The following is a 26,182-nucleotide window of genomic DNA, read 5'->3' on the forward strand; positions in this document are numbered from 1 at the left end:
TTCTTCATATTGATTTCTGGCCATTATATCCCCTTTCCAAGTATATTTTAAATCATAAGCCCATTCTTCAAAATGCTTAGTATAGAGAAAATTTTACAATATTCTCCCTTCTGTTACTTAATGAAAGTATCAAACAGCAATGGACAGAGACACAGCTCTGTAGGTAGAATCCCACTTGACAGAACCTCCTGCTTTGACAGAGAACTTTAAATGTTTCCATTCTCTTTAAAGATGCTTCCATTCTCTTAAAAGAAACATTTTTAACTCTTTAAAATGCTTCCATTTTCCAATGATTTCATTGTAGTTACTTCTACTTACTTTACTTATGAGAACATGGGACAGTAGCAGAAGCCTCACTTAAATGAAACAACTTATAACTCGTTTACTCTCCCCTCCTAACACAGAGTTACCTGCTAAAAATGTGGCTTAGAGGATAGAAACAGTGTGGACGAAACAAGATTAAAATGTGGAACCTCAGATGTTAATTTTTAATATTGTATCTGATTTTTTAAATAATCTTTTCCAAGGCCTGTTGTTTGAGTCAAGCCTCTATAGTTTGTTCTTAGATCTCTTTTATTCTGAAACAGGATAAAGTATCAAAGTTTTCTGGCCTGAAAAACATCTGTGCACAGGTACTGTAAAAAAAGGTGACTCAAGGCAAATATGCAAGGGAAATCCTAAGAATGAAGGGATGAGAAGAGGCAATGGCAACATGAGCTCACCACTGACATTACTGCATTCTGGTGAGAAGGATAAAAATAAAGAACCAAATCCTGTTTTTATCTGTACTCATCAGCTGGCTGTTGCAGAACAGCTTGTCTCCAACAGAAACCCAAGCAGGCAGAAAAAAAGGTAGCAGTGTAGTTCCACGGGTGCTCTTGTAGAACTGCAAAACGCTGATAAAATACAAACGTAAGAACAACATGATCCAAACCCTGCAATTTCAGTTGGTTGTAGCTTTTTAGCTGTGTTGCTCCATGTCCTAAGGAATAGCACACAAACCAGGGATGAGAATCTTCTGCGACACAGCTGTAGCAAATCACCTGAGCATGCAACCATCCTGGAATCAGCACCTGCCACACAGGCAAGAAGATGGCAGAAATATCACAGCAGCAATACTCAGGGTTGTGTCTGAACTGTCTCATCATCACACCTCCACCTGTTCTCAGTGTGGTTTTGAGCAGAAAAAGGAAAACTGAATAGCTAAAGCCTCATTAACACAGAGAATCAATGGGAACAGATTTGTAAAGTGAAATAGCTAGCCCTGAGGAGCCAATGTCAGTGCTATAAGGATTTCAGAAGGTATCACATTAAACTGGTTCCATTATAATACTATGGACTGAATGTATTGAGTGTACTTGTGTGTTTGTTCCCAGTACAGCTGGTTTAGGTTCATCCTAAGGGAATGCATTTTTGTGCTTTGAGATCACTCTGTGATGTAAGCCAAAGCTTGGTAATTGGAGAAAACTTGCTTCAAAAGCCTATAATATACATGGACCTAACATGCTAAAGGGTGCTGAAGTCTTTGTATTCAGTAGAGCTCTGCCATTCCCCTTGCAAAGAACTGTGCTGGTTTTGTTCTCAAGGCCCTCCTCCAACTGCAAACAGGAGACAGACAGTGCCTGAGACATACAAGTGGAGCATTCATGGTAGAGAAATGCATTCAGCTGTGCGAAAATTTTGAAAATTGCACAGCATTTTTCTCAGGCCAAATTTACCTTTACAAAAAGAGTTGATTACACAAATTATTTTTTTAAGCTGTGTTACACTCAGAAGATAAATTGTGCAAAGTATGGAGTATATTAAGCCACTGACACTACTACAAGTACAATGCTGCAGTGTGACACACAACAGAGAGATGGATTCCACTAAACCTAAAGTTTTTTATGCATGCTTCAAGTCCAGATGCAATACATTGTTTCAGCTCAGTATTGAATGTATGCTCACAAATACTTTCAGAGATGACCTGGTTCTTCACAGGGCCAACTCATGTATCCCTCCACAGTACCACAGAGCTGGGTTCACCAGGAAACACAGTACAGAAATAGCCAGAAGGTTGTAAGAAGAAGTAACCCTTGTGTGCTGGGCACAGCTATCAGAGTTTAGTGCCTGCTGAGTAGGCAGCAAAGGAAGCAGCAATCTCCTCAGAGGGGCTGGGAAGCTGGAGGAGCAGGATGCAGTAAGGCCCTAGGCCGAAAGGGAGGAGATGGCAGCCAGAGGGCAACAGGAGGTTGAAGAGCACGTCTCAGGCCTGGGAGGTGGTGAGAGCAAAGCTTTGGTGATGGCAGCAGCCCAAGGTATGGGAGGGTGAGGGACAAGAGATTGTGGTAGTGATTAGTGTCTCCTTGCTGTACCCTTTTTGTATTTTTGGAGTACTTTAATCCACTGCGAGCAGCATTTAGTAATAGGCAGAGCTGCCATCACCTGCCAGGTCCTCCTACAACCTGGAGCACCAGGAAAATGGTGCAGATACCCAACCAGCTCAGTAGCACCAACCCCATGTAGCTGTACTTCTCTGTGTGTAACCTGTGCCATTTGGATTTATTTATTTCCAAGATATCCCAGTCCCAAGTCACCTCAGATAACAGAAAACTATTTGATTTCATCTTTCTAAACCCTGCACTTACCAGCATTTTTTTCAGAACACAGATGAACAGATACTTCTCAAGAGCATTGGCTGATTCTTAGAGTTAAGAAAATCATCCTACATAGGTTTTTTTGCAATGCTGCCAAGAAAGCAATAGACTCAAATAAAATGTCTTTTGGTAGTCTTTTCCCCTGTAAATCTTAAGTTTGGCACGTTACAAGTTTTCAAAAGAATGTTGTTTTGATTCTTCGCATCTGCACTTGTTTGAAGCTATTTTCATTCAAGTGATAAGAAAGAATGTAATACAAGCGTTCCTTGTATTTCTACTATGAACTCAAATAATTTAGGAAAGTTACTTAAATAACAATGTCCATTTATGCTAAAAATAGCTTTTTATTTTTCCTCCTCCGGATCTCAGGCAAGACTGAGGCTTCACCATTCAAGCACAGACCTGTGCAGCTCACGCCCAGCGGCCAGAAGCAGCTCGCAGAATGTTTTATCCCACTCACATTGGAGACACACAAACAGGTTGGTACATTTTAATGAGCTGCTGTGCAAAACGAGTTCCTAGTAAGCAACATGGAGAACACTCTCAAAGCCACAGTTCCTCCACCTTCATTCCTGCTGACGTGAACAGGCAGAGCTGCTGGCCCTGGGAAGGGAAGAGCTTGACAGGAACCAGGAAAAGCTGAGCACCCTGGTTGGAGCCCAGCCTGGGAAGGCACATGGTAAGAGCAAGAAGGCAGGAATCTTGGGGAGCATGGTGTAGGGGCTGCTCTGGGAAACTGAACATAACAGAAAATAAAAGGTTGGTAGAAGCTGGCATGCCCCCCATGCTTTTCACAGGGAATAGGGTGAGGGTGTGTGAACAGGGTGGCATGGCCCATCTCAGACACCTGCACCTCAACTAAAGCAAACCTGGATAATTCCCTGTACTGCATCCCCTGTAACTCTTAAGTCTGTGACATAACACTGGTAAATCCAAATATCTAAAGATTCACCCATTTATTTGGATTCTGCATGCTGGTTATTTGCAAACACAAGGTTTAGTTCAAATTATTTAAAGTAAGTTTTTCTTTTTTTCCCCTTGGCTTTCTTATTTATTTTTCAATGCCAGAGCATTCCTGTGTCCAAAGGCTTTGCAGAAAGCCAGACAAACAGCATCAATGCATGATTTCTTAGAGAAACACCGGATACCTCCGAAACCACGCTGCTCTAAAACGGGCAGAGCTTTTCTAGACGTTGATGCTCACTCAAAACCCAGTTCACTCTGTCTCCACCGTGACCTGCCGCCCCGCGAACGCCCAGCTCCTGCCCAGGGCACGCACTCGATCAGAGCCGAGCCCAGGCCAGGTGCGGGCGGGCACAGGTGGAGGTGCGGGACATCCCCCCTGCGGGCACAGGTAGAGCCCTGCGGACCCTCCGCGGTGGCGGAGGGATGGCCCGGCCGGCCGGGGCCGCACGCACAGCGGGGCTGGGCTGGGATCCAGCCGCCCCGAGCGCAGCGCTCCGGAGCCCAGAGACGCGACACGGGGAGGACCGTCCGCCGCCCTCCCTGCCGGCGCCGGGGCTGCCCTTACCTTGTAGCGTCGGAAGCCGTGCAGCTGCCGGCCGCTCACATACCGCCACCGCCACATCGCCGCCCTGCGCCGCGCCGCGCCGGCAGCGAGGCTCGGAGGGACGGCGGGGACGGGAGGATGGGCGAGGGAGGCGGCGGGGCCGGGGGCGGGCGGAGGGCGGCTCCGCGGCCGCGCCCCGCGGGCTGGACCTGCCCCCGGCTCCGGGCATCCGCGCCGGGGGTGCCCGCGGGGCTGGGTCCGGGCGGCTCCCGTGGGAGCAGGCGTTCCCCCGCGGCCCCGGGACCATCCCGGGGCCCGCCTGCCAACAGCGTGTGTTACACACCCGCGATGACCTCACGGTACTCGGCTGGGCACAGCCAAGGCACGTCGCAGAAGCACCTCCGAACTGTTTTTCTGGCTACGGATCTGTTAAAGGTGCCGTATTTACAGCGTGCGCGATGTAAAGTCTCATGAAGTCGTGATGTGCCCGTGAAGTCGCTATACTAAACAAGGCTGAGTAACAAATACGAAACGTGCCAAGTAACACTACACAAAACAATGTTAAGTAACGTGTTTCAGAAACAGGTGACACTGAGGATTAAGGTATATATTTGCATTCCAGCAATAATCTGGGTCTTGCATCTCTTTATTACACCTGCACTGGAGCCTGCCACACCACATCAGTCAGCAGTGCACTCTGCGCCTCCTGATTTCTAGGGAAGTGAGGCACCGGTATAGGCAAAAAAAAGAAAAAAAAAAAAAAAAAAGACTGGAAAACATCAGGAGTAATGTTTCAGCTGCAAACGTATTTAAGCATATGGCATGACACCTTGTGTTACCTTCGCTGTACACTACGGGGAGAGAGAGTTGAAATCATACACATCAGGGTCTGAGATTTTATGGACCAAATGGAATCTATCCAGAAAGCAAATCAATTAAAATCCATTACTTGCAACCCACGAGGCATCTTATGTATTGTGAGAGTCAGTGTTATTTTACAAACTGTGCAAGTTTGATAGGAATTATATACAAGTTATGATCGTTAAGTGCAAACTGTATACAGTGGTTCTTGTTCTGTATTATTAATTACACATTAATCAATTGAGATGTTCTTACACTTGCATTCTGCTTACAGCAGCAGCAGCTAAACTTCTGCTCTTGAAAACAACCCAGAACTTTAACTTAGCATCAGGTTACTGAGTTAAGAGCTTGATACCAGTAAGGAAAGCTAAAGTGTTTGGAGTTAATGTTTTTCATGAGACAACTCTAATTTTAATTAATGTTCATACCCTGATTTTTGATTTGGGATCCCCTTCATTGTTACTATCATGTTTTTAAGTTGTGTTATGCTATTGGATTACTTTCCAAGGGTAGATAAGAAAAGATTGGTGACCTCTACCATACTCAGTGCAATTCTTTTATGCGAGTAAGTTACTAAAACTGGCCAAACCATTTTATAGTTCACTTTCACTTCTTAACTCTAACCTTGGAAGCTCCAAACATGAAAGCAGAAATTTGTCTGAAAAACTATTAGGAGTGTGATGGACAGTAGTAGAATAGGTGCTTGTTTTTCTGAAAGGTAGAAGGTAGGCAAAACAAAGTATTTTTTTCTTTTTGCAGCCCTGTGTCAAAAATATAAAGATACAGAAAATATAGAGATATAGTGTAGCAGTGCAGGTGGCTGCAGCTACTCTTTATCCTGAGGAGAACTCAGACAACCAGCTGTGGTGGTCAGCAACCCAAGTTTAGCATGTAACTTTACAGTCATGGTGAGAACCCATGAGTCCCTTGTTTTTGCCTTTTGTATGTTTTCCCCTGATTGGTTAATACTTTGTCTCCCTGTGTTATGTATGAAGTTATGTATATTCATTTTCCTTCCTCAATATGTATTAGTTCTAGAAAGTTCCTTGTTCCTCAACGCCCCATTGGATCCTTCCCTGAGTCCCTCCTATGTGTTGTTCCCATTGGTTCCCTTCCTGTCACCTGCTTGTCTCTATCCCATTGGCTGAGATCCCTTTCCCCGCCTATTCTGTACCCAGTATAAGATCCCTGGACCCTCCTGCCAAGTGGCCTCTTCGTCCCTTTCGTTTCACGGGAATAAACCTGTGTGGAACACATACGGAGAGTCCCTTCTCTTTACTTCTTTGCCTTCGCCTGCGTAACAGCGACAGGGAGATCCAGCCCCTTTGGGTGAGGAGCTCTGCCCCATTTTCATCGTGTGCTGGGCACTGAGTGCCGCCTTCCAGAGAGGTTTCAGCGCTGACCTCCGGGCTTCCTTGTGTCGGCACGCGAGGGGAAAAACCCCTTTCTTCCAGCTCCCAGTGGCTGGAAACCCCTCCAATACTGCAGACAGAAAATAAAAATTTTATTTCCTATTCTCTCAACGCTATTTTGGTGATAAATGAAACACTTAAAAAAAACCCTTAGAATTACTCCACTAAACAAGGAATGTTAAAGACTGCTTACATGTAAAAATGCAATTGCTTGAACTCGTACTTCAGCATGTTCTGTGTCTGCTAATGAGCACATCAAAGGAGGCAGCATAAGTTACACTAAAGAGCAGGAAAGGAACCAGTGAATGGGTATGGAACAGCACAGAGCAAGCTATGACACAAATAAGATGGGGTTTGAGAATACTGTGGAAATTATACTTATGTGCTAGCTGTTGATTTAAGGAACTTCCTTGATTTAGGCATCATGATTCATATCAATAGTTGGCCCCTAAAACCGCACACACAGACTAGCCAAGCCCAGGTGCAAGCCAAGGTCAAGCCACGTGCTTTACTGCTACACCTGATGTTCTCACTGTCTCCATGCCATATTCACGTATATATTTAGAGCTTATTCTATGGATATACTTTTCAATCTGAGGTGATTCAGAGTTCTTTTCTGGACAATTGTTTGAGCTGTGATCCAAGCTGTCTGCCCTACATGCAGGACTGTGGGAAGAGCAGTGAAAGCAGCCTGAAGGTTGCAGCACATTCCCTTGATTCTTTTCTGGAAGAGTAATGAGTCGTAGCCTGCGTAAGGAGGAGCTCTAACTGGCACGTGAGTATTACTACCTGAACAAACTTCCATTTCATGAGCTTGATCATGGATGAGATGAGCATTAAGACAAAAGGCCAGATCAGAGTACCGTTAACTTCCACTATAGAAAAAGCTCAAGTCTTTTCACAACTGTTGTTACAGCTGGTGATGGGGTCAGTGGCTCTGACCCAGGAAGAGGTGACCGGTCCGGGGAGATGGTCCCGAAAGGAATCGCCTTCCCGAGGCCCGGTGTCTTCCCTCAGCTGCTGGCAGAGGAGCCCTTGCAGAGGCTGTCAGCTCTTTAGTGATTATCAGCTCGTGATTCCAGCTCAGCTCTGCAGGGCAGCCTCCAGGCCAAACCAGACCGGAGAGAGAGACGAGAGGCTCATGTGGCTGGTTCCGCACGAAGGGAGCTTTATTGCGGGTCCCCTCCGGCAAAGGGGAAAGCCAGGAACGAGAACTCCCTCTCACAGGGGCAGAGGCCTTAGCTTTTTTAGGGATACAGGGGATGGGTGAAGACCAATGGGTTACAGAGGATCTGCATAGGGTCTCCTAAAGGATTGTGGGTCTGTCTTTTCTCGCCGTGACCACAGAAGTGGTTGCCTTTCCAGGGAGTCCTGCTGGGTGATTGCGAAATCTCTTATCTCAGCAGACATCCCTCCAGGGCAGGGGCTGGGCATACCCCACAAACTGTGGCTGGAACTTTTACAACAGGTCAGACTTTATTAAGAGCATGATCCAAACATGACTTTCTGCAGGTTGGAGGAAATAATTCCACGTCAGATTCGAATTCAGTGAAATCAGCAATGGAATTCCCAGGTCTTCAGTGCTATTTATTAATTACATGTAGTACTGAGAAGAAAATAATTTTTTATTATTGTGAAAGAGTGGACATATTGTACCAGTGGATTATGCAAGAAAAAGTTAAAAATAAAGCTGTTCAACAGATTCAAATGGTATTTTTTTGAAAAACAGAAACCAAACATGAATACAAATGTATTCCTTATCCACCAGAATGGTAGGCAAATAGATGAGGGCTTAGGATGGCCCAGAATAAATACATATATGCACATATATATAAGTATAAAAAGTAAATAATAAATCAATAAATCCTTGGGTTTCATTTTTCTCTCTCTAAGTTATAATGATAAATTAATAATGATGGAGTTTCTTGGTTCGGGAAGACTGCCTAGTATGGCAAATTTGGCTTTTAATAATTTATTGTCTTGCTTATTGCCCACCTTAAAGCTGTGTACTATGCAATAGGCTTTATCTAGAAGGCATCTAATAGCACATTCCTGCCTACTTTAATAAGTGAAAAAAAAGCAGAGAGAAATAATGTAGAAGGCAAGCCAAAATGATAGCTGCCAAAGCAGTAGAAGAAGGGACTAATGTATTACCCTACCCAGTTTTTAACATACTGTTCTCCCTTGGGCAAGGCATTTTTCAGGAAGAGTGTTTGCAAAGTCTTCAACACAAGGGCACACCATAGTCATGGTAAAACCAATTAGGCTACAGTAGTATTAATACTAGACCTAAAAGAGGAAATTCAATATCCAGAGTTACTGAAATTTATAAAGCGCTGTGTCATTGGCTCCTCAGTAATTTTAAAATCTTGTTGAATAAATTAAGAGGAAAAGCTTCCGTGGGAGTAAACTGGTCTAACGATTGAAGTTTAAAATATGCCACTTTTTCCAGCTTTGAATATGTGCCTGCATTTTTTCTCACCAGCTAGAGCCAAAAGAGAGTACTTTTATGATAGACGTTCAGTTTCAGCTTGGAAAATATTATTTTATTTGCAGTTACCTCATTAAACTACAGGGACACCTTATAAAAAGTAGGCAAATATGTTTCCCAAATATGTCTGTCTGTCAAAAAGTTATGTACTCATATTCCTTTTATAGCACTGACACAGAGAAATAGCAGGAGAAGACAAAAATGTCAGCCAGCCATTGCAAGATGCCATGGGGAGCACTTGGAGCTGGGATGCTGAGATGACCTGGCTTAGGCTCAGCGTGGAGCCACTGTGTGCCAGTCGACAGTCAGGACACTCCAGAGGCTGGAGCCCCTCACGTCTTTATGACCCAGGGGCAAGGGCTGGTAAAGAGATGCTTCCTGGGTATGTTGATTCATTTAAAACCTATTTTTGCTTTTGATTCTTAAACGATCAGCTATTAATTTTTAATTTGTGTGAATGTAAGAACTTGACTCTTTGATTCACTGCAACCTGGAATCCCCTGAGGGGTTTTGTGGCGGGGTTTTCCCCATTTCTTCCACAGTTTACAGCTTGCCCCAGCATAGCGATGTGCTGTACTGTGAAATGGTACAATTCAATTTCATGTGGAACTGACATTGTAGCTTGAGGATTAAAAAGACTGAAGTGTTTATTGTTGTTTCCAAAAAAAACCTTAGAAAGCCTGGAATGATCAAACTGCAACAGAGTCTGCAGAAGAAAATGTTATTTTGGATCTAGACTGGGATCTGTCTGGGATTTAGCCTAGGCCTTTGGATCACCTCTTGCCTGACAAACTTATAAAAATCTATCTGGCCTGAAAGACTCTAAAATATTTGATGAGTTTTTCCTCATCTACTTCATCCCAATTCAGTGTCTGGGATGCTTGTGACTTTTAAAACTTTCCTGAGGACATGACTCAAACCAAAAACCTTTCTCTGTGTTTGAATTTGACATTGTCTGTACTAGACTTTGTACACTGGAAAGCTTTTAAAGCTCTAACTTAATGCTCTATAGGAGGAAATGAATCCATAAACCCATATTAGAATGAAGGATGGGCACATTCAATCAATATAAAAAAGTGCTCCAAACTTCAGTAATTTAAGGTTCCTTATCTTTTGACTCCTCTGTATAAAATGCATTTTATGTCTTTGAAAGAGTTCTTTCTACACATGGATTAAGGAACATTGGCGCAATCAACAGCACCACCAACAAATAAAAATGCCCTTTTTTCTGGATTTCACTAAAGAAATCAATTTTTATTGCTAAGAGAAATTTTGTATTTTTCATAGAATTTTCATGTAACAAAAATACAAAAAGTACACAATTTCTTAATGTTCCCTGAGCAGCAGTAGATTTGATCTTGAGTGCAAATACAGTCAATCAGTATATCAGATAAAACAGTGGACTCAAACTATTATTTAAGCCTGTGAAAACACAAATATGCTTGTATATGTAGTTGAAAAACCAGTTCTTCAAAAATTACCTAACCAATTATGTTAATTATTACTTCCAAAATATAATGCACAGAAATTTTTAATGGACTTGAAGAATAATGTACTGATATTACGAAATTTAAGTTTTTGTCAAGAAGCTTAGCTTTTACTATTCTTTCTTCACATTATTTCAAATAATGAAACAGAAATATTATTTTTAAAAAGTCGCAGCTCTATTTTAATTCCTCATTTACAGGGTGGTTTTCTCACATGCTTCCTCTACTTCCATGTCACTTCAGTTCTTGTTTGTGAAGAACATGAAAACAAATAGAAGAAATCTATTGATTGGGTCACCTTCTTGGGATTCTATAGAAGTGAGTTCCTCCCAGGTGTAAGCACCTTGGAATCCTTGGAAGGAGTTTATGTACAGAAAAAAAATACACTCACTAAAACAGACCAGACTTCTGTGGTCCATTTCTCTGTGGTTTAGCTCTAACACAAGATTATTTAGCTGAGTAGTGCAATAACATACTTTTTCAAAGAAAACCACCTTGAGGATATATAATAGAATTAATTTGTCAGTCTGGTAATTTTAGAAGAAATACCGCAAATTTTTGGAAGGATGAGAACCCAGTGCTTTTAATTCTGTTTTGAACATAAAAATCAAAGGCAGTATGGGGTTTGGATGAGGTCTTTGGCTCTTCTGTTTGCAAAATCCACTTTAATTAGTGGCAGTTTTATAAAGAACACCAGATGGGTATTTGCCATAGGGTGCTTTGGAAAAAATACAAACTCTGAACTATAGACAGATATATGTAATTAGGGCTCAACAATAAAAATGCAGTCATGCAGTACCTTCTATCAAAATGTAAGTACTTCATTAATTCTAATTAAGCTACGAGATACAACTACCTCATTTTACAAAGACTGTTTATTATTATCTGTATTTAACAGCAGCAGACAGCCAAGGCAACCTTCTCAAGAACATACAATAAGCAATATAAAGATAACCTATCTGTCCCTTTTCTGCCCGTGTTTCCACTTGCACCAGTAGCACATTTGCAAAGGTGATCAGCCCTTTTTTCCTTGTTAGCTGCAACGTACCATTTTACAGAAGTCCATGCAAAGCTGTTTCTAAACAAAGCTGTTTCCTAAACAAAGCTTTTTGTTTAGGAAGTTAAAAAATCTTATTTTAATGGCGTAACAGCAAACGTATTTTTCATCAAGTGCCTTGTGTGTAGACATTACTTGCTTAGATACGTAGCCAGTGTTTCCATCCCTGTGCTTTATTTCCTTGTGGTGTTAAGCATTCTTTCGAGATTTACTTCTGGGTGAACCTGGGTATCACGAAGCATGCATGAGTGACCTCGGCTATCAGGAAGGATGCAGAGGCGAAACCCAGGCTGAAAAACTTCTCCTCAGACAGGGAGAGAGCTCAGACGTCGGTCTCCTCACCATCCCCTCAGAAATCAGCACTGCCAAGTCAACCCCTGCCCTGGGCAGAGAACAGACGGCTCCCCGCTCGCGGCACGCCCAGCTCCGCCTGGAGCCTCGGGGCAGCCCGGCGGGGAAGGAGGAGGAAGGCGGTGGCAGCAGTGGCGTTTCCCGCCGGGAAATCCCCGACGGCTCCCGAGCGGCGGCCCCGAGCGGCGGCCCCGAGCGGCGGCCCCGAGCGGCGGCCCCGCGGCCCCGAGCGGCGACACGCCAACACGGATCGGCTGCCGCGCCCTCAGGGCTGCCGGCCCCGCCCCCGCGCGCGCGCACACCGCGCCCTTCTGCCAGGGAACACCGCCCTGCCCCGTGACGTCACCCGCACCCTGCCCAATCAGGAGCCGCGGCTCTGGCGGCGCCAAAGCTGCAAAGGGCGGGCGCGGGCCGGGGCTTCCCTCGGCCCCGCCCCCGGTGCTCCCCCGCCACGTGACCGGGACGCGGCGCCGCGCCGGGGGCGATGCCCGGCGGGAAGGTACCGGCGGCGGGACGGGAGGAGAAGGCTCTCGGCCGGGCCGGGGAGCGCTGCCCCGCAGGGCCGAGCCGTGGCGCTCCCTGGGCTCTTCGCGGTGGCCTTGCCGTGCGCTTCGGCCGCCGGCCAGCCGCGCCTCCCGGCCCCGCTGCGAGGGGCGCGGGGGTGGGTGTTGGTGGCGGCGGCGGCAAAGCGGCAGCCGCCGCGCTGTCCCCTCGCTGCCCTTTCATATCCGGCTCCAAGGCGATACTTGTGTTGGGGACCCGCCACGCTGGAACGCGGGGCGGTGACACGGGCCTTTCCCCGCGTTCCTGGCGTGCGCGGTTGCGCAACACCGACAGTGAGATCCGTCGTGGCACAGCTGCACCGAAGGGACAGGGGAGCTCGGCCTTGCTACATGGCAGTCGGGGAAAAAGTGCAGGGAGAGTAAAACTCAGGAGGAAAAGAGAATTGTGGGAATTGGCAGGATTGATACTGTTTTGAGCAGCTTCGCTTCCCTGTCTGGGAGTGGAGGGAGGAGAAGCGCCCGTGCTGGTTTTCGGTCCCTTTCCTTTGGTAATTTGCTGGGTTCCCCGCAGAGTGGCAATTAGGATGTGCTGCCTCTGATTAGCCGTGCTTAGCCTAATATTGAGGTACTGCTGAAAGTGGGACTGCAAGTGTTGTTTGATCTATGGAGTTGACAAATGACAGATCTGGTTCCTAAAAATTTTGTCTGTACTGGTCTGAATGTCCAACCGCTTTTTAAATATAAGCACATTTAAAATAAATTTTAATGGAAGAAAATGTCAACAGCAAGTTTAAGAATAACCTACTATACTTCACATAAATTACCTTGTCATATTGACATTATACATGTTTTCTTCTAAAAGGTTTTAAGTTCTTGACTAGTGAAAAAATGCACACTTAACTGAAACAAGATTTAACCAAGTCTTGTTGCAATGTGATGACAGCTTGTGATAATAGTAGCTCCTTTTGCTGGCAAAGATAATGTTCTTTGTTGCTTTATGAATGAAAGCTTGTACTGGTCAAGGGCAAATAAAGCAGTCCTTCCCGCTTGCTGCCTATTAATTAAACTGATTAAAAACCCATGCCATAAGATGTAACAAAAATGTATGATACTGTTATTGTATCCTAAGCATTTTGGATAACCTAATTTTGTGTAATCTCTACTAAAATACGTCTGCTTTGATAGATTGCAGAGTTCTCTAACTGCTCTGCACTAGTTGTTAATACAAAGTGTACTTCAGTAGTATTCTTATTCCATGAGAGTTTTTTGTTCAATGTAAGCATATAATAATTTATACTCTTGCTTAAAAAAGGATGTATAGGCTAAAAAATCCTGACATTCAAATGGTAATCTAATATACATCGGTATAAGTCGATGAGAATAGTCTTTCATTTACTGTAGCAAAAATCATGCGCATGAAGAAAGGTTTTGAAAGAGTGTTTTAAAAATTTTGGTCTCACACATCAATAGCAATGGGAAAAGTATTTTGAGATTTTAATTTGGTTTTTGTATTTCTTTTCCATGTGCATACTGAGAGTGGAAGGAGGTAGGGTATGGCATGTTATCATTGCTATCATTGACTGTGATCATACAGTATAGGGTTTTTTTTAATGAATGATTACAACTTGATGAGGACCTTTCTAGGGACCATATGTGTTCTTGCAAATCATCTTTGGAAAATATGCATACTGATTTTCATAGGAGTAAACAAATAATCTTGGCTGGAAAAAAATACAACTATAGGTTTAAGCCTGCAAACTGTTTAAATCCCCACTTGAGTGTTTATAGTGCAAGGCTGTTTTCTTGTTAAATTACAACTTTACTTTCTATCTAGGCACTTAAACCAGTAATTAGACTTTCAAAAGCTCTGTATCAGGAATGCTAATTTTTGCTGAGGATGGGATGCCTGTTGTGAAAGTCAGTTTTGTACTATCTTAAAATTGGACTTTGGAAAGCCAAGACAAGTTAAAGTGGTTTTAGTTTATGAGTACTTTTATGTGAAGTCTAGGAGAACAAAGGTGAAAGATGAGGGTGGCTATTGGTCAGTGTTTCATATTTGTGTACATTTGTGTGATTGTTCTCTTCACATTTTTTTTTAAAAAACAAAAAGTCTTTGGAAACTAGAGCTGTGATTTTCAATACTTTTTCATTCTGCTCTCTTCAGGAAGAATACAACAGTTGTATTTGAATACTTTTGAGTGCTGTTTAAGTGATGTCACTGACTTTTGGATTTGCAAGCCAGTAGCTGGAGTAGTTCGTGTAGTGAAACATTTAATTACTAGTTTTGTCCTTCAGCTTATGTTGCTTTTTGTGTTAGAGAAAGCGATGTGTCAAAGAAATGCCACTTGCATATGGGGTAAATAATATATTGGGTCATGTGTTCTGGGGGTTCTTGCCGTGGTTTTTGCAACAACTCTGAGGAAGTGGGATTGTCTGGAGTGTAAAGGGCTTGTAGGGAGTAGCCTTTGAGCATGTGGTCCCAGTGACTTCATACAGGCTGTTTCTTGGTAACAAGTCCTGGCCATAAGTAATTACACAGATTGGTTGAGTGGAGATGTTCTAGACAGGAACATCTATTTAAAAATCAAATCCAACACCCCGGCCCCATACTTGCAGTAGTCTGTTGTATAATCGCTATGCATATTCACTGTTTCTTCAGGGTGTGCTTCCCTTTTCGTCACACCTGCACCCTGGTAGGCTGACTTACCTTTATCTCACTGGAAATAACTAAAGGAGTAATGGGATAAGGGTTGCTTGCCATGCCTTTTGTGAGGGGGGCTTGGTCCTAATTCCACTAACGCCAACAGGAGTAACTCAATTTTTTTTTTTCATTCATTTAGAAGGAACTACTCCAGAGACAAAATGCAATGCTTTTGTGAACAGAGGTCATGGCAATTTATATATGAGGTAGCCATCCTAGCCTTCCCCTTTTTAACTCTAAATTTCAGAGGTCATATTTTGGTTTCTGACACCCTACATAATTTACAAGGTTCTTTGTCTGACTCTGGTTTGTAATAAATCTTGGTTTTATGATGTACACCAGGGCTACATGCTTTAGCTCTTTTGAGCCTGATTTGGTGATTTTTTTAAAAAATTCCAGTACCTTGTTTCTAGACACTTCATGAATTCCTTTAATAAATTACACAAGTTATTTTTTGTGTGCCCCATTTTTCTTTTAGATTAAAAGAAAAACATGGTTAACCTTGTGACTCAAGATTAAAAGAACTCACAGTTGTTGCTGCATTTCTCTGGGAACAGCACAGTCTTCAGATTAGCTTCATTATAAATATTTATTCCTGAGAAGTAAGTTTCTTAAAATGTTCATTTCTCTGCTGCATTGAAGCAGGCTGGAGCAGAAGCAAAGAGCCTTTAAAACTTGCCATTTCTGCATGCCAGCAGATGTATTCCTGTGGCAGAAGTCCTTGGACACCACACTCTGTGGCAAGGTGGCTTTGCAGGGGAAGGGTGACAGTGCTGTCCTCAGCACTGGCACTGTCCCACCATGTCTGAAGGCAAAGAGCCAAACAGTCCCTGCAGGCTGCTCTCAGCTCCCTTGCACCTGCTCCCAGACCCTCTCAGTAACTGTGGATTGAAGCTGTAGGTCCAGTTTCTCGAATTCACATCAGATATTTACATGGAGAGATATAAATTGACAAGGAGTTTGGGATGGGGTACTTGTCTTTAAGGTTTCTTTTTTTTTTTTCCATTTTTTAAGGTGATGTAGGATGTGGGAAATGGTGGCAAGATGTTTGTATTGAAAGCACAGAACTCAAAGCCACTGCTGTCAATATCAACAATCATAAGTCCTTCTCTTTTGCTTCCTTCCAAGTGGTGTCTGCCAGAAATTTGCAGTAGCTGAGGAATGTTTCATGTAAAGGATATATTTCTTTACTTTTTTGGTTTGGGACTTTGGGGACCGTTTTCAGGTTTTCTCAGTGGTTGTAGTGGCTGTAAATTTCTGTGTGGTGGTGGCAGAAACTCTCAGATGTTCTTGAATCTGGGGAGCAGGATACATAGTGAAACACAGCTAATTAACCAGAATTGTCAGTAGTACTGATGGTTCTTCAGGTTGTAATTAAGTTGACATGGTGTCAAGCAGCTGCTGGAGTGGTCCCACTGATCCTTGTATCCTTTCTGCTGCTGTGCCAGCTGTAGGTAACAAGTGCTTCTTTCCAAAGAAGTTTTCTGACAGTTTGGTTCATTACTGCTGTGTCTGCACTGAGTCTGACGAGTGCCAAGTGCTTGAAAAGAAGAGGAGGAAGAGGGGACTCCAGTTGTTTCTGGTTTGTCATGGAACCACCTGCCCTGAGACAGCTCTGTAGTGCTGCTCTGAAAACTTGAGCAGCCCTGCCTTTATTCCGGATAAGGAAGTGCAGGATTAAATAAAACTCCTGCTGTTAAGTCATTATTTATGAAAAGTCTTTCTGCCTGTCACAGCCATGACTGTCCAGTACTCTGAATTTCAGTTGTTTAAAAGTCACTTCTAGTGCAACTTCTCATTGCACTCTGAATAGAAGTGTAACCATCTAAGCATAAACCCAGCTATTTGTTCTACTCAGTCTGCTTTTTTAACCTTGTGGCCTGTAAACACATCCTTTCTGCTTGCACCCCAGCCCTTCTTACTTAGGGAGAGGGAGCTAACATGTAGCCTTTATCTGGCTGATTTTTATATGGTGTTCCCATCCCAAATCTTGGCAGTTGTGCAGCAGTGGCCATGTCTCAGCTGCCACGTTCTGCTGTTGAGCCCCTGCCTCTTATGTCACACTCTTTCTTTGCTCCGTTGGTATTGCACAGCACAGAGAAATTGAGGTTTGCTGTCTGTCAGGAAATGTCATGATTTTAATAACATGATGAGAGACTTAATAGAGAGTAACTCCCTAGTTCTATGTTTATCAAGCTTCCTAACAACAGAAGTACATTACAAAGCGTGTTTCATGCAACTCTTTGTGCATGCAATTAGGTGCATTTCTTTTTCACTTATTTGCAACCATTTCTGCTTTTAACTGACCATCAGAAGTGGTATGCTGTAAACTTGCTTGCAAGCTGTGGTGCTGCTGTTGGCACAGACATGTATTCCTCAAAACTGGAGTGTCCCATTCAAGAAATAAGCTCAGATGAACTGTATTTGATACTGTAAGTCTTTGTCTGCAAAATGTATGTCACAAAATCTTCTAGAGGCTGCAAAACCGGTCATATAAGGAAGACTCCCAGCACTAAGGTTAAAAACCATCAGAAGCACTTGCCAAGAGGATAGCCCAATGTAGAGGTTCCTGTCTAAGCACTCTGGAAATCGAGGTTTAGGCCAGCAGCTTCACTGGGAGGGAAGCAGTGTTTAAATTCTCTTTGTGTTGTAACGTTAACCTTTTTTGTTAAACTGCTGTAGTTTCCTTACTTGACATCGTGTCCTTTCTGAAGTGCTGGTGATTCCAGATTTAATACCACATCAGATTCGAGGCTGTACTTTTCATATATCTGTGGGAGCAGTTATGGGGACAGTTTGACTTTGGTGATAATGAGTAGTTGCTTTGAGGTGTAAATACTCCCGGCAGTTTTAGAAGAGGCTCTTAGCAGGGTCAGCTACCATCAGTGGAAATGCAAAGCGAGTTTGTTTTGCTCTGTCTTCTTAACATGCACAGCAGGACTGTGTGACTGGAGGGGCGAAGTAAGATGCTGCTCACTGTACTGGGAGCTGCTTGTTTCATTCTCAAGAGCACTGAAAAAAAACCTGTGGAAAGCAAATATGCACTGCCATTTACAAAACGGACAAAAAGTGCCAAATGCTTGTGCTCTCAAGCACGTGGTGTGGTTCTTGGGGCTGTGCAGGGCCAAGAGTTGGGCTTCTATGATGCTTCTGAGTCCCTTCCAAATCAGGATATTCTATGATTCTACTTTTTGGTTTTTTTTGTTGCCCGTGTGTTTGACACATATGTTACAGTCCTGATTGACCAGCCTGGTGGAAAATGTGTGTGCTGATTAACTTAACTTTGGAGTAATAATTATTTATAGGTAGGAACTTGCTTGAGAGAAGGTATATCAGAAGAAGACAGAAATACTCAGACAGATGATGTAGTCAGCGTTTTCTAAGATAAGTTTCAGTAGCATAGCAGGATAAGATGTTTATCATACTCAAGTTCAATTTCTGTGTATAGACTGGTGTTGAGTCTGAGAGATAGCTTTGGATGTGATAACAGGCAATTCTCTTATCTTCAGCTATTTTCAGATATTACAATCTCTTGCATGAAATTGGCACTGGGTGCTAATCAGCATCCTGTTTCGTGACTTATCTAATAATTCAAAGGACTTCTGGCATCCCGTGTAAGGGGAAGGCAACATTTTTGGTGGGGAAATGGTTATGAAAATAAATGTAATTCTTACAGCTGAAAGAGTCTGGGGTGGTTTTTTTTTGGTTGGTTGGTTATTTTTTGATGGTGAACTGTATAGTGATACCTAGTTTGACCTCCTGCATATACTAAATGAAATCGGATTAAATGTGACTTTGAAGGCATTATTTGGTTAAAGTGTATTTTACTGAGCAGTTCCTGTGTACTATAATATTTTCAGCTTCATTGAGCAGCTGTGAGGTACTACGAGATGTAACTTAGACCAACAGAAAGTGTACTTATCAAAAATTTAATTTACTCCTGACATTGGTGGTGACGTTATTTAGTGCTACATAAAAAATGCTTGCAAATATTTGAGACTTTTTTTTCCCGAGCTCATTAAAAATTGTAATTTGTTTGTAAACATTCAGAAAATACCAGGGGCAATCTAGATTAAGTAAATTTAACTTGAAATTGATTATGTCTGCACGGAGTTTTTGATGGGTTTGTTTTTCCTTTCTCTAGCGGAAGAGACTTTGGAGTGCAGAATGCACACCATTCCCAGATGAGACACCCCTACGTCTGAAAAAATCAAATGTCAGGACATCAGTGTCTGCCGCTTCGATTTCCAATGCGTGGCTTAGGTGTGGGGATGGTTTTCAGAGCACTTCAGTGCTGGAGGTAAAGTGCTGCCTCAGTGATGTAACAAAGAGATGCAAACTGACAGTGGATTTCCATGCTTGACTGAATAAGATGTTGCCTTTTTTTTGGTATTGTTGCCAAACTAACAGCATATTGTTGCAACTGTCAAAATAGACAAAAAATGGCAAGCACAGTTACATAAGGACATTGTCTTAACTTGTTAGTGTAACTTGCTGAGCATATGTTAATATGTTGTCTTCTAGATAGCACTTATCACTTAGAAAATTTCGATAATACACTAAAGGATGCAAAAGTAATTTGACATTTGGGATGGAGTGCTACATTTTCTAAAAAATATGGAATAAAAATATTGTAGTATGCATCTGAAGATTTTTTGCTAGACCTAAATAATGTGTTTGCAGTAGTGAATTAAGCATAGAAAATCTTGCTCCATCATGAACAGAGATGTTCAGCCAGCTCTGAATGAGAAGTGTTTTGTGCTGACCCAGGTTGCTTTTCTGTTTCTTCTTCTGGTACTGAGCAGCCACAGTGTTGCGTATCTTGTGGGATATACTAAAATCAGAGACAGGGCGACCAAGTACTTCTTTCTGAACCTTTCAATAGGGCACATCCTTTATCAAGCATGTTGTTACTGCCCGCTTTTGACATTTTAGTGCTGAAAATACTGCCTCTTGTTCTTCTTAAGGGAGAGTCACATGTGATTTCTGTCATAGTCACAGAAAGTTTGTATTTTCCAAATCTATAAGAATTCAGATTTTATGTTACTGTTGTCATGCTTTAATACCTCATTATATTACAATCTTGTAAAAGATTTAAAAATTAATTTGAAATTGTTCTGCTGAGCTGTGGTGGGTGAATAATGACAGCTTTGAATATATTGATACATGTTCAAATTATTTTTAATATCTCAGTGATTAAATCTCTCTCCATGTCTCTTTTTAATATAGTCTCAGAGGCCTTCTAATAAGAAATCCAGGATTAAGAAGCGTCTTGGACCACTGTTAACATCTGCTGAAAGTGCATCTAGTATGTTTTGATTATTTCGTGTTAACATTGTCAGAATATTGTTACTTTGTTTTGTCCTACACTAGGGTAGAAGTTGGCTCAAAATACTGGTTGCTTCCTTCTGTTACTGTAATTAGAAGCTAATTCTGATAAGACGCTCAGTCTCTTGCTGTTGTGGTTGGGCTCTTCTATTCACCTGGAGTGCCAGAAATTTATTCTGCAAAGCTGCAGGCACTCAACTATTGCTTTTGAACAGGTGAAAGAAGCATCACTAATGCTGTATATGGTGTGTATTACAACAAGGATGGGATATTTAAATCTTTCACATTTTTATCAAGAGGGAATGAAAAATAGCCCTTAGCTGTGTAGATCGAGGGTGAAATTACTCTGTCTTCTTCTAGACAGACAAGCAGGGATGAGAGAACACATTTTGTAAATATGAGCAATAGATAGAAAAAAAGAATTTTGTCAACCTCCTGCTTTTACAGGCTTCTGTATGCCTTGGAGTTGCTTAATATTGTCATTAAAAAAAAGAACTCTAGGGAGAATAAAGAGGAGGAGGACTTACTGACTCTTTCTAGTTCTTTCCTTTTTTTTTTTTGAGCCCAGAGGAAAGGAAAGAAAGAGGGGGTGGTATTCTTCAGTCTGTATTTCTGCTTGCTCCAGCAGTTGTGCTGCTTCTGTTGGATGTAAGTAGGTGACCTACTGGGCACTTTTTTTACCTTTTGGGGTTCTAGCTTTTCTAGATTTCTAAGAGCCGCCTCTCTGTATTGCAGGAGGAGATGTGGTTGTGTTTCTCTCTTCTGGGCCCATCTGCCTAATTCCAAATCCCCAATAATTGTCTAAATTCCCTTTTACTTATAAAATTTTAGTAGTGATATGAAGTGGGAAGTTCTGCCTTCCTATGATTCCTCGTTCTGTATGCTCCATGCTAAGTATGAATCCTTTCCTCCTTGCTTTATTAAAAATGATTCAGGAAGGTATTTTGAATTAAAATGTCTTACTTCAGAAGCACAACAGCTTTTCTTTGTAACACCTGAGAAGGTTTGGGTTTTTTTTCTCTCAGGAGAAAACTGGAGAGTAATCTCTACTGATAGAATACTTTTATTCCTTTGTTATTCATTGCATAAAGTCAGAGAGCTCCCAAACCCAGAATTCTAAGGACAGTCTTTCTTTAAACCACTTAGCATTTCACAAGGGTACACGTGGGGGAGAGGAGGAGTGTTAGGACTGTGTGTAGGGGGACTAAATGTCAGACAGTCATGACTTGTCCTCACTCGGCTGAAGGACACAGTGGTAGCCTCATTGTATAAAATGAAGTGTTAGCATTTGTCATGGAGAACTAAACTGAAAATAATGCATGTATGTGTAAGATGCGTGTGAGTTAATGCTTCAGTATTAATCTCTGATGCCTAGTAACAGACTTGATAATTTTGCCCATTAAAAAGTAGTGCAGTTTAATTTGTAATATTTTAAATTCAACAAAATTGCATTTCAATTTAACAGTATAACACTTTGCAATGCTTTTTCATAGGAGCTGCTGCTGCTGAAAGCTCTAAGGAAGCTGAGGACATAATATGGACCTCTAGTGGCAGTGATTTTTCAGATGATGAAAATAAAACATTGATTCCAAGGTTGCACAGCAAAAAAAGTGAAGCTTCCAAAACAGAGGAATCACCTAGCACACATGATTTATTGTTAGAGGACAGAAGTAGTGAAGGTAAGTTGAAGTGCATGATTTAACAAGAAACCTTCTGTCAATTTAAGGTGGTAATGAAAATACTCTTGAGGTCATTCTGACAAAATTACATGATCCATTCCTATTTTGGTTAAATCAGTTGGACGGGATTTTTTTCCTTAAATTTCATCTGGGTATAGAGTAAGCTCTTAGTAAAAATTATATACAGAAATTTTAAACCTTGGAGTAAAGGAGCACAGTTGTCTGCATCTGCTGACTAGATATGGCAGACTTTGCAGCTGCAGATACCATCATCTTCTGTGGCATGCATTTTCATTTTGAAACACAGTACTCCTTGCTTCCCCTGTTAGCTGCACTGTGTGAACAGCCATGAGTTTAGTTCTTAGAACTTCCTTTCTAATTCATGGAGCAGGAAATGACACTGGGGAGAGGAATTGATTTAAAAGTGCAGCTGAAGACAGAAAAAGCTTTGCTTGTGTGCTCTATTATATGTGTTAATTAGGATAATGTATAAGTTGCATTAGAACTTGTTAGGAAGTCTTTCCAATGTAAAAAATAAGTTAGGTTAACTTTGTAATACTTCAGCTTGGTCTGAAATATTGCAGTTAGACTGGATCTTGGATGTCTGGCAAAGCATTCAAACACTGCTTTGAGCTAAGCAAATGGATTGACTGATGACTTTTTGTTTCGTGTGTGACACTGGTTAAATATGCTCCTTAGGTTTAAAACTGCAAAATCTTCCTCCTTTCATCTATGTTTTTACCACCTATATAACACTGTCACTGACATATCTGATGGTTATCTTTTGTAATTCCTAGTCATTTTATTCTTTTTCAGAAGGAAGGACTGTTCATTTTCTAAACTGCAATCTGTTGCTGACTTACCATTAATATAATTCACTTGTCCCCTGCAGGTATATCCTGCAGGTTTTAATCTTTCTCTCTTTTTTTTTTTTTTTAAGAGACAATACACAGACTTTTTTTAATCTTGTAAGATAGCAAAATTTGGTTTCTCTGTGTAGTTGAAGAAACCCTGATGTGTTATGTATCTGCTTGAAGGTTACTGAGAAAATCCAATAATTGTCATATTTTTGGGTTTAGAAGAAAAATATCTTGAAAGCAATGGGGAGTAGAAGGATTGTAATTTCCATGTTTTTTGAAGCAACCATCATATACACTGATTTTAGCATTGTACATAGTGTGCCTCTGTGTGTGCATATATAGGTACAGTTGTAGGTGTGGCCACAGTAGGTGAAAAAGTATTTTTAAAAGAGATGTTTCCTTTCATGTGAAGTTCACTTTAAGAGGCACAGCGTCAGTACTTCAGTGTGACAGGATAAAATGGACTGCCTTTTATTTTTTCAAGGAATTGATACTGTTGTCACAAGGTGCATGCAACTTGTCACACAGCTTCTAGAGGAACCTCTTTGTGCTATCTGGTTGCTGATGCCTGTGTTTAAAATTTCTGATGAAGCTTCCTCACAGTCAGAAACAGAAATGCATTTGTGTGTGTAAAAGGAGGCAATGCTACAGCTGTGTGTTTATTTGTCTGGGTGACTTCAGAGTTTGGAAGTTCGATGTAGAAACTAGTGATTTAGATTATAGTGGCACTGCCAAGTACAGAAGGTGCTGCCACAGTTCCAGGGGTATGTACAGATGCCTGGAGCATTGTGCAGGTGCCTCCTTTCTCTGCTGCCTCTCCACTATACATGACTATTCCAGTGTTAGAAATATGACATTTACAAAGCAAAAAAAGCAACCCCTCAGAAAGCTTTCATCCCTTCTTCGAACGTGCTCATTTGTACAAAACACATTGAAATTATCTCTCTCAGTACCTTGTACCTAAAGGGTGGTGAGGGTGCTACCACAGCTCAGGTTTCCATGGCCTTCAGTAGATCCTTGGAGTTACAGATAGGCTTTTGGAGTTGCATTAAATATCATGTGGTCATGGGGATGGTGGAAGGAAAAGTTCTGCATTTCTGTCTGCATCTCTTTGTTTATTGCTGTTGAATTGTGAGTTTGTTTGGGGCTCTTTTATTTGTTGTTTTTTTAGCTCCATCTTTTCTTATGCCTGTTTCTATTAATTTGTCATCAGCAATTCTCTCTTTGCTGTGCTTAGAGATTTGATTTGCAGACCTGTATATTCAGGCATAGTGTTCTAGGAGGTGACCATTTCAACTAGTTTTGTCATTCCTCTGTGAGGGTTACCACTAATAGCAGATGTTAGTTAACACAGTTTAAGGCATTTGCTTAGAACAGTTAATTCTGAACAAGTATGCTTGGAAAATCCAATGCAACTGGGCAAAAAAGCCCCCTAACTAAACCATGGGAAAATTGATATTAACTAAACTACAAAGAGCACACTACCTACCTATGCAGTTAAATGTACTACCTCTTTGCAGACAATACTTTGAAATCTTTTTTGTATGTATGTAATTTTTATCTTTCTTCAGAGGACATTTTCTCCTAGTAGGATTTATCTTTTATGAGACACAAAATACTTAAAGATCAGTTGAACATAAGTAAAAAATAATGTTGCAATTCTTCTCCCAAGTTCAGGATAGCTGTAGTATTATTCTCACTTCATGCTTATAATAGATGGTGATTAAGAAAAACTCTCTTTACCAATATTCTATTTTAGATGAATTGGAGCTCATCGACTGGGAGAAGGATACTGATTCCACCGATAAGTGTGATGGGTCAGAAAAAGAGGACCGCTCACTAGAGATATCAGACTCGGACTCTTGCACAAATACTAGTTCTCTGCCTGTAAAAGAGGAGAGTGATGAACTTTGTAAGGTGAGAAACCGTTCCAAGTCTAAGAAAAAAACCTGCTGCTATAATTATGGAGTATATTCATATTTGTTTGCATTTGAATTGGGGGAATTTGAGGATTTTGCTTATCTTTTCAGAAAGAATTCTGTACACAAGAACTTCAAGGCACTTTCTTTGACTGCTAACCCTCAAAACCAAGCCCCTTACACAGAGCTTGGTAGTGTGGTCACTGAATCACAGGATGACTGAGGTGGGAAGGTGCGGGGGCTTGGGTGGGTCAGACGGTCGGGACGGACGGAGACGGATGGTGATGGGAGACGCGTGGTGACGCGAGATCTCTGAAGTCAGATCTTGGAACATGCGGTTTATTGCAAAGGGCGTGGGTACAGGGGCACTGCTTAGAGCTGCAGCTGGCAGCTCTGAGCAGGCCCAAGAGAGCAAGAGAGTAAGCGGGTAAGTAAAGAGAGAGAGGGAGAGAGAGGAATGAGGGTGAAGAAGTAGTGAGAGAGAATGGAAGTAGTAGAGTAAGGGTGAATAGTAAGAGTGTCTGAAGTCCTGGTTACAATACAATAAATCATCTTTTGTACTGAATATTCTAATTGTCACTAACCAATCTAATACAAGATACAAATCCTATAGCATTTACATACAGCCTATAAGAGTTCTTATATTACCGTAGAGTGTTACATCTTAACTTCTAAAAACTACTCTTTGGACCCCTTCTGCTGAGCTAGTAGGGTCTGCTCTGACCCTTGGACCTGCCTGCAAGCAGAGGGTATTGTTCAATCAAGAGGGGATTACCTTCAGTCGGCCATACCATTGTTTTCCAGTTGTTCAGTAACTAAGACTTGGTATCTCAAAAGGTGGCTTTCATTTCAATGTCGCTTATAGTTTTCATATTCCCAAAATCTTTTGTCAGGCAATCATATTTATAAGGCTTTCCTGTTTCATCTTCCCCAACAGGAAGGCATCTCTGGAGAATGCCTAGTCAAACCCCTCTGCTCACAGTAGGCTTGAACAGCTGGCTGTTCAAGGCTGTGTCTGGTTCAGTTTTGAGTATTTCCAAGAGCAGAGACTCCACAACTTCTCTGGGCAACATGTGCCAGTGCTTGGTCACCCTTGCAGTAAAGCAGCTTGTTCTTATATTAAAATTGAATTTCTTATATTTCAATGTGTGTGCAAAAAGTCATCAAGTTGGTGGGTTTCTCACCAGAGATGTGATCTTTCGGACTCACTACAGTCCCTGGCTGCCAGTGACAAATTGGTGCCCAAATTTCCTGTCGTGTGGTGGGTGTGAGACCATATCCTATTCCTCTTTAGTACTTTGAAATTGTGACTACCTAGAATTCCACGTACTGGGAATAGAGCATGATGAGGTAGAGGACTACATGCAGGACTCCCTTCTCAGTAATG

General features: G+C 41.9%; 2 protein-coding genes across 3 annotated transcripts in view; one reads left to right on the forward strand and one right to left on the reverse strand.

Annotated features, from left to right (window-relative positions):
* The window catches only part of LOC309571438 (ethanolaminephosphotransferase 1-like), a 53,750-nt gene extending 49,483 nt beyond the window's left edge, over window positions 1-4,267 (reverse strand). Inside the window, exon 1 of the mRNA XM_082278930.1 lies at window positions 4,168-4,267. Coding sequence (XP_082135056.1) covers window positions 4,168-4,224 — 57 coding nt within the window. The 5' untranslated portion in view covers window positions 4,225-4,267. The remainder of the gene's footprint in view (window positions 1-4,167) is intronic.
* An 8,001-nt stretch (window positions 4,268-12,268) lies between these two features.
* The window catches only part of SPIDR (scaffold protein involved in DNA repair), a 196,390-nt gene continuing 182,476 nt past the window's right edge, over window positions 12,269-26,182 (forward strand). For both annotated transcript variants that reach the window (XM_082291139.1, XM_082291140.1), the window contains exons 1-5: window positions 12,269-12,304; window positions 19,154-19,309; window positions 20,239-20,317; window positions 21,831-22,016; window positions 24,636-24,793. In XM_082291139.1, the coding sequence (XP_082147265.1) occupies window positions 12,290-12,304; window positions 19,154-19,309; window positions 20,239-20,317; window positions 21,831-22,016; window positions 24,636-24,793 (594 nt within the window). In that variant the 5' untranslated portion in view covers window positions 12,269-12,289. The remainder of the gene's footprint in view (window positions 12,305-19,153; window positions 19,310-20,238; window positions 20,318-21,830; window positions 22,017-24,635; window positions 24,794-26,182) is intronic.

This window comes from Coloeus monedula, assembly GCF_965178545.1.
Source record: "Coloeus monedula genome assembly, chromosome: 1".
NCBI lineage: Eukaryota > Metazoa > Chordata > Aves > Passeriformes > Corvidae > Coloeus > Coloeus monedula.